The following is a 9,328-nucleotide window of genomic DNA, read 5'->3' as shown; positions in this document are numbered from 1 at the left end:
TTACAACCTAAGAATAAATGGAACACTTCTTATGGTCTATTATACTTAAGTACATGTCTGATTGTGTTTTTTATTACTATCATATTCTGAACCACTTAGTGGACAGAATTCACATTAGTCCTGAGAGCTTATGGTTTCACATCTCATTTAAACAAATACAAGGTAGGGGCTGGAGTGATAGCATAGCAGGTAGGGCGTTTGCCTTGCACGCGGCCGACCCGGGTTCAAATCCCAGCATCCCATATGGTCCCCTGAGCACCGCCAGGGGTAATTCCTGAGTAAAGAGCCAGGAGTAACCCCTGTGCATCGCTGGGTATGACCCAAAAACCAAAAAAAAAAAAAAAAAAAAAACCAAGGTAAAATTCAGAATTTAACTATTATGAATTAAATTTCTGCAAATATGAGAGCATTATCGGCTATAATCATTGAAGCGGAATGTAAGATAAAAGGTATAAGCCAATATAAATCTTTGGATATTTAAGCAAAGACAAAGTTCTTATGTTTGAGAAAGTGATCTCATTTTACAGACTACAAAGATGTTTAAAGCCATAGTTTCCTTCTTATGGAGAGTTTATGAATTTCTAAACCACATTTTTTTGAAATAGCTCTGACATCAAAGGGAATTATATAAAAAAAAAACTTTATAAGAAAAAAACAGTTCTACGTAATCAGACAAAAAAGAATCAACTTTAGATTTATTGTACTAATAGAATGTCTACATTAATATAGGATTTATATTGTGTGAACAATACATACTGTATTTAAATGGAAAAAGTTAAAGGCAAAAGAGAAGTCATACTAGATTTTTAAAAATTACAGATATTCAAATGGTCTTACTTGTATGTGGAGTACAAAGAAACATAGAAAGGGAACAGACAATGGTCAAAAACCAATAGAACAGAGTATCCTAAGTGTGTACGTATGGGGTGGGGGAAGGAATGAAAAGGAACTAGGAAGGATGGCTAAGTGGAGGGATGCTGATACACTGGCAGATGTGGTGTAATAACACTGAATTACTGAATCATTAACACTACGGTAAATCATGTTGCCCAAATAAATAAAATGAAACATTGCAAGAATCAAACATTACTACCTAAGGGCTGGGAAAAGTGGCTCAGTAGAAGAGCTCAGACCATGCATGGATTAGAACCTGGGTTTGATACCCAGAACCACAAATAAATAAATAAATAAATAAGTAAAAATACTTTCTTATGTAGAGTATTCTCTCTTATTCATGACTTACTGAAGACAAATTGATTTTCAAAAATCACATATTTCTTTGGAAAGCAGTAATACTTCAAATTAAAAAAAAAAAACACCTCCAGCAAACTTACATGGACCTATCTTACAAATATTCAAAACAAAAACAAAAAATAGCCAACAATTTAATGTCTAAAGTGGTTAGAGTGATAGTATGGCAGGTTGGGTGCTTGCTCTGCATGTTCCTGACCTGGGTTCGATCCCTGGCACCTGCTTTGGTCCCGCAAACCCGCCGGGAGAGATCTCCGAGAGAGAGCCAGGCGTAAACCCTAAGTACCACTGGGTGTGGCCCTAAAGCCAAAAAGGGGAAAAATACCCCCTCCAACAACAGCAACAGAAAAGACTCCCCACCTTCCTTCCAAATAAAAACCAAAAAGCAAATGAAGACAGATTATATACAAAACGTTTCTTAATATGTAAGAAGTTTTAGATGGCCTAAAAAAGAAAATAAAATAGGACTGGGGTTGTAGCTTAAGACTTAAACCATTCAAGTTATTTTGAAAATGTTTCATTACGAATAATGTAGTAACACTTGAGAAAGATTTTCAAAAAATAAAATAAACTTTTGATATCAATTTTAAACTCAAGCATTAAGTATACTTTTGTGACAAATGAAAAGTTAGATTTCATGCTCTTAATGTTATACACAGGAAAAGTATTAATGAACAGCTCAAGTCAATTTGTCACTTTGTGTTTTACAATTTAAAAGAACTTTTTTATATGCAAACAAATAACTGTTAAATGGAAACTTAAAACTCATCAAATATAACTTATCTGAGGCAGAAATGCGATTATGGGCCATGTCACCTGACACTTTAAATGCTCCTATATTAGTCTTAAAATCCACGTCTATCTGTAAATAAAAAGCAGCAGCACTGTATTAATATTTGAAAATGTAATTACTAAAGTGAAAAAGGTATCACTAGCATTAAATATGTCATTAGCAAATTATGTCCATTTGCAATGCACCACCCTAATTTTTCAGGGATCTCAATGCTAAAGGAGGCCTTCAAACCCAATTTTCCCTGGTAGATTCTTTTACACTCTTTTAGAAAAAGTGTGATCAGATATTAATATGCACTATCACATACTATAGAAGTTCGTAACAACACTTAAATGCTAAAAAACTTTCACAGGAAACTTAAAAAAAAAAGGCCCATATTTGGATTTTAATGTAGGATGGTCTTTATTTACAACTTTATTGACGAAAAAAGAGGGGACAATTTAAAACAATTTAACAACGGGCATTGTAGCTGATCCTATCATTAAAGAAGTTTCATTTTAAATATCCATCTAACTGACCAAAGATGTACAATACTGAATCTTCTTATGTAATTCCTTTTATGAAGTACAGTACTCATATTTTAGGCATCCTTTTAAACATATAAATACAAATCACTCATTAAAAACTGTATTAAACAAAAGGTATCTAATTTCAAATGTACGTTTTTCTTGTAATACATGCCCAATGAAATAAAAAACTGGAGAAGCAGTAACACTCCCTATATGAACATTTACAACAATCATTTTCTGTAATGACCCATTATATTTTCAATTTATCATGAACTACTCTTAACTTACTATGAGCTGTAGCCAAAGTTGGAAGACAAGATGTAGGAATATCCTTTCTTTGGAGGAAAGTAAGCCCTCCATATTCAGCATGGGAAATAAACATCCTGTTGAAGAATTCTAGGTGAAAAAAAATTACTGTAGTCAATTTCAACTCATGCTGAGCTGACTTAATTTTCCATCAATTTGTTTTGTGTCATTCTTCTAAGTCAAGTGTGTTTAATTCTTCTTCTAGTTCATCCAAATCTTCTCCAGTAAAAAGGTTTTCATCAACAGGAACAGCATCGATAGCTCCATTTTCCTGTCCCTCCCCTTCGTTGTCCTCTTCTAAGTCACTTCTTTCACCATTTTCAGCCCTGCCACCAGATGCTTCACTTAATTTGTTTTCTAAAAATAAACATCAAAATCAGTAAGGCCTCGAAACAGAAAACACCATTCCATTAGCAATCAACAGACTGATAATTCCACTTCCTTTTTTGCTTAAAAGAAAAAAAAAGCCTTTCCTGAAATCTTTTTATTTGTGCAATGATCTATAATATAGTATAAAAATGTTTACTGAAGACATGACTGAATATCCATACATTTGAGGGGGGGTTGGATCACCACCTGGTGGTGCTCAGGGATTACTCTCGAGGCGGGCTTGGGGGACTATATGTGATGCCAGCAATCAAACCTGGGTCAGCAGTATGCTACGCAAGGCAAGTGCACTACGCACGGCACAGCACATCACTCTGGCCTTAGTATATAAACCTTTGTTCTAACTACATGATAGAGTAATTTGATTATATACAGTTCAACTTTCATGTTTTTACATAATGGCTCTTATAATTTGAAAAGTTTAATGCTTTGGCTTTGCAAAGTTAAAATCACACTATGCTGCAAATGAGTATGAAGAAAGAAATATTTAATCTTGTTCATCAAATGGGCAAAAAAGAATCAAGAACTGCTTATACAGTTAGTACTTTTTCTTGTAAATTATGAATGATTTGGAACAGAAAAATACTATTTTATTTATTCAATGACATCTGTACTTACAAAAAAAAACCATTAGCTTAGTATAATTCGTTACATCAAACATACCTGATGACAAAGTCTTGGATATTATAATCTCGTAACTATTTGAAATTTTGTCTATTGCTACCAAAGCCCTGCTTCTAAAAACGATCAAATATCTTTGTGAATAAGTATTAAGCATTAACTGAGCGATAAGTCTGACAGTTATCTCAAGGGGTTATGCTAGTTTTTCAAGCTACAGCTTGTATTCTATTCTTTTTTTTTTTGTTGTTCGAGCCACCCATGGTGGTGCTCAAAGATTATTTCTGGCAGGGCCTGTGGTTCACAGGAGTGCTGGGGAACGAACTCAGGTTTGCTGTGTGCAATGAATCTTACCAGCTTTAACTATCTCACCAGCCCCAAACTTACATACCCTAGTCAAATCTTCCCTTCATTCTCTCATAACTGGATTCATAATTTGTATTCCTAGGCTCTGCTTCTACAATATCCTTTAATCCTAAAATTCTTCCTTTCCCAGATCCTTTCTCTCTGGTCTACTCCCATGCCAACACAACTACCTAAAAAGTTTCTTAACAGTGATCTGTACTGATCTTTCCTCTCTCTCTGTCCTCCCACTCTCCCTCCCTCCATCCACCTCCCCCCTTCTCTTTTTTGGGTCACAATCAGAGATGCTTAGGGGTTACTCTTGGCTCTGCAATCAGGAATTACTCCTCGTGCTTGGGGAACCATATGGGAAGCCAGGGATAGAGCCCTGGGTCAGTCGACTGTGACGCAAACACCTTGCACGCCTGTAAGTCTGGCCCCTTATTCTTTTCCTTATTATCACTGCAGTCCTGATAAAAACTTATATCCTTTAATATCCAAAACTTTCCAAATTTATAACTAGAGAAATATTTGCCATTGACATTCTACCTGATTTTTTGGAAAAAATTTTCAGTTAACTTTACCCTTTCCTCCTCAGTGCTTCTCAAGCATGTTGTTTAAAAAAATTCTTCAAACACTAGTGTTGGGCAAGACAGATAGCTCAATGAGCAGTGTGTAGTTTGTACAAGGTTAAGGTGGGAACCTTGGCACCTAATGGTCCCACATGCACCACTGGGAGCAAACCCCAGTTAGGAGTAGCCCTGAACACCTCTAGATGTGGCCCCACAAACAAAAACATTGATGCGGTTCAGTGTACTAGAATGTTCTCTATCCTATTGTCTGGGTAAGCTCATTCACACTTAACTATCAGAGCATATGACATTCAAACCTATCTCTCCTGCACATATTAATTTTTACACACACACACACACACACACACACACACACACACACACACACACACACACACACACACACACACACACACACACTTTATTGAATCACCGTGAGACAGAGTTACAAAGTTGTTCATGATTGGGTTTTAGTCACACAATACTCCAACTCTAATCCCTTCAGTGTATTCTCCTGTTCTCCTGCAAATGTTTATAGAGCATTATTGGCACTAGCCTCTTAAACCCTGGGTCATGACCTTACTTGGGTTCACAGAATTGAATGGGGAATAAAGAAGCCATGAAATAGCTTAAAATTTCTTTCCGTTTTAAAATAAGCTCCTTTATGAGCCGTTATGAGTAACAAATTTAATTTTCATATCTATAACATACACCTATATCTTGGAGTTGTGTAAGAATTTCTTAGGCAAAGAGGGTTTGTAAGTACTGTCCTAGCCAATGCCAAGTTAGCTAGAACAAGTCCAGATTTATTCCCTACTAGTTTCATTCAGTGGTTTCAATATCAGTGTCTCTTTACTTTTATATACTGATGTTACAAGTCTGGTACTGATTAGTATGGAAGTTTGCCTCAACCCCATTTAGACAGACTACTAGTTGTTAGATTTACACACAAGTTCACATACTTACCATCCTTTTCTGAAGTGTATGTGCTAAATCTTTCAAGACTCGCTACAGTAATACCCGTCTCATCCACATCTCTTGGTATATACAGGCTTAAATCTATGTCATTTACGTTCACTGAATCTTCAACCTGTAAAAACATACAGAAGCTATTACTTAACAAGAACGATTTTTATAAACTACTTACCTTTATCTCTGATATCTCAACCAATGCTAACACACTACTGCAAAAAGCTATCTCACTTTTTAAAATGTGGAAAAGATAGCAATGGTGTATATGAAGTTTCTTCCTCCACATAAACTACATCCTTATTTTTCAACTCAATAACTGAAGTTACATTTTTTATAATAATAAAAACACACAGAGGTCAAAGCAATTGTACAGTGTGTAGGGCATATGGCCAACACAACACTTTCAGCCCCCAGTATTGCACAAGTTCACTAGAGGTGACCTGACCTCTGAGCAGAGCCAGGAGTAAGCCCTGAGTGCCTGCTGGGTATGGCCCCCAAACCAAAACAAATGAAAGATACAAATAGGGCTGGATAGTTCAGGAGGTAAAATGCTTGCTTTGCATGAAACAGACCACAATTTAAATTCTAGACATTATGCATGGTCTCCTGAGTGATCCCATAGCATAGAGCCAGGAGTAAGCAATATGCACCACTAGTTGTAATCCAAACTCTCCCACCACCCACCAAAATAAACAAAAATTCAACTTTCTGCTTTTATTAACTGTGCATATTGTGCATACAACCAAATGATTCTGCTGTTGTCTTCTGCTCCACAGTTCTTAGTGTCCCTGTCCCACGACTTTCCTAGCACGAAACAGTAAACCTCCAAATTTTTCTTCTTCTAAAAGTGAAATAGCTTTTGTAGTCAATATGTATAGTGTTTACACAGCACGGTCTTAAGCTCTATTAAAGATTCATAGTTTTATGCACTTAATCTTCACAAGGGACCCTATGATACAGACTATTATGTCCATATTACAGGTGTTGGTGGAGGCCTAAAATGTACAGTTTTCCAGGTTAAAGTCAGAACCTGAACTGACACTTGGAGGTGTTGCTCTTAACCATGTTGCTTCTACAATTATTCTCTATTTTTCCTTTCAACCAACATGAGTTGAGGAGCCAAAGATTCCTCTTACCTCATCACCACCCGCTCCCTGGGTGTAACGAGTATCATCTGCTTCCTCGTCATCATCATTAACCAGTTCAGGACGAAATTCAAATACTTCACGACCACTGATCTGTTAAGATACATAAATATAACAACTCAAGACAAAATTCCCATTTCTTGATAAGTAATTTTACACCTCCATATGATTAAATAAGGACAACATTTTACATGACATAGAAACGGTTAAATTGAAAGAATAAATGACACATGAAAATCTGTAACATACCACCAGAGCTTTTCCTGCTTTGAAGTCCGCTTTCCTTCTTTCCATATCTTGCTCAAGTTTATCAATCTTTTCTTGTCGTTTTCTTTTCTTCCAGGCAAGAAAAGATTCTAGAGTGATTTTGGTAACATTTGGTCCTAGGGCAGAACGCTGGAAAAAAAAAAAAAAGAGTATTTTTTTTTAAAAAAATCACCTACAGTGTAATAGTGTACTCTTCGATATTCTCTCTTTTGGGGTTTTTTTGGGTCACATTCAGTGATGTTAAGGGGTTACTCCTAGTTCTGCACTAAGGAACTACTCCTGGTGGTACTCATGGGATTATATGGGATGCCAGGGATAGAACCTGGGTCAGCCATATGCAAGGAAAACACCCTAGCAGCTGTACTACCACTCTGACCCCTCTTCAGTACCTCTTAAAATTGAAGGTGAGTAATCTTGTCAAGAGAAATTATCTTAACTACTGAGTCAACTGATTATATTAATTAATATGAAAAGCACCATAGTAACATCCAAGACTCATTCAGGCAGTACAAGAGACCAGAAACACACTTAAGATTAAAAAATAAGCAAAAACAACCACCCACCTGCTCCTTAGAGCCATAAATTAAATATTTAGTATATAGAAAAATAATGTTGCTAAGTATCTACTGGGCATTTAGTGTCAAATGACTTATGTACAATTGTTAACACTGATTTCACAAATTAGCAAATATGATAAAGGCAATTTACCAAAGGTTAAGAATTAACATGTTAAAACCAGGACACAAACAATCATATCAGAACCTATTTCTATTATATAGTATTTTTTATATCCTTTGCGAGACACAACCCTATCTGCTTTAGAATAAGCAAATTAAGAATTCCAATATTAAAACATTTACACAGCATATTTAGATTATCCAAGATAATGAAAAATAGAGTGCTAAATAAGTGGTGCTAAATCTAGCATTTCTGATAACTTATCACTTTCAGATGCTGAATCATTTTACTCAACAACCTTACCATTAATTTAAAGAATAAGATTCTGTCAGGCTGTAGAAATTAGCTAAGATTTCAATAAGATTAATTCCCCAGTAAGCACAGTTAAATGTTTTGAGAATAAGGATAATAAAATATAAAAAATATAGTGAGTTGTTTTCATTATCACATTAGTGATAACAGTGAACAAATAAGGTATTAGGAAAAGCACCAAAGATTTCAGGTTCAAATCAATCTGAACACTAAGTATCTTAAACTCTGTACAGCCATCTTTTCTTTTTTATTTGGGCCACTCTGAGGTGCTTTCAGGTTCTGTGCTTGGGGTCACTGCTGGTGGTGTTGTGAACTGAACCTAGGGTCTCCCACATGCAAAGTATGTGCTAGGAGACTGTGCTGTCAGTGGCCAGCATGTCTATCTTGGGAAACAATGTTAAGCCAGTGGTTGATACTTAAAAGATTAATAATTCTAAAAGTAATGCCATGCTTTCTGACTTAATGAGCTTTACATTTTACATACACACATAAATAAAAAGTTAAACGTGACTTAGAATTTATTTTTAATAATCTATAGCGGGTAGGGCGTTCGCCTTTCACACGGCCGACCCGTGTTCGATTCCTTCGCCCCTGTTGGAGAACCCGGCAAGCTACTGAGAGTATCACGCCCGCACGGTAGAGCCTGGCAAGCTACCCATGGCGTATTGGATATGCCATAAACAGTAACAATAAGTCTCACAATGAGAGACGTTACTGGTGCCCGCTCGAACAAATCGATGAGCAACAGGATAACAGTGACAGTAAATCTATTAAAGATAAATATTAGTATGCTATTGCCCCCAAGTGGCAAACAACAAAATTTCACAATAAATACTACTTTAGGTGGCTCTTTAACAATAGGAAAAATACCGGTTACCTCTCTTTCAATTAGATCTTCTAATGAAATTTCATCTTCTTTCTCTTCTTTCTTTTTATCCTTTTTTAATACAAATCCTGGAGGAAGTGCATGACGATACATGCAATTATCACCCCCTCCTGGGCATACCCAAAACCAGCCATATTTGTTATTTTCAATAGCTTCAAGGAAATGCTTGCAAACCTACAGAGATAACATCATAAATAGGGATTTAATCTGAAGTAGAGAAAAATATACTTGTATTCACATTCTAGGCAGTAATTATCATGTACAGAAATATATGTATGATCTTAAATATA

At 35.9% G+C, this 9,328-nt stretch overlaps 1 protein-coding gene across 1 annotated transcript in view; it reads right to left on the bottom strand.

Moving 5' to 3' along the window:
• Positions 1-668: 668 nt before the first annotated feature.
• The window catches only part of ZC3H15 (zinc finger CCCH-type containing 15), a 28,479-nt gene continuing 19,819 nt past the window's right edge, over positions 669-9,328 (bottom strand). The window contains exons 6-10 of the mRNA XM_055123108.1: positions 9,030-9,212; positions 7,145-7,291; positions 6,887-6,988; positions 5,745-5,868; positions 669-3,216 (exon numbers count right to left, since the gene is read on the bottom strand). Coding sequence (XP_054979083.1) covers positions 3,026-3,216; positions 5,745-5,868; positions 6,887-6,988; positions 7,145-7,291; positions 9,030-9,212 — 747 coding nt within the window. The 3' untranslated portion in view covers positions 669-3,025. The remainder of the gene's footprint in view (positions 3,217-5,744; positions 5,869-6,886; positions 6,989-7,144; positions 7,292-9,029; positions 9,213-9,328) is intronic.

Source organism: Sorex araneus, chromosome X, assembly GCF_027595985.1.
Source record: "Sorex araneus isolate mSorAra2 chromosome X, mSorAra2.pri, whole genome shotgun sequence".
Classification (NCBI taxonomy): domain Eukaryota; kingdom Metazoa; phylum Chordata; class Mammalia; order Eulipotyphla; family Soricidae; genus Sorex; species Sorex araneus.
Note: the sequence above shows the minus strand (reverse complement) of the source record. Positions and strands in the feature narration are given on the sequence as shown.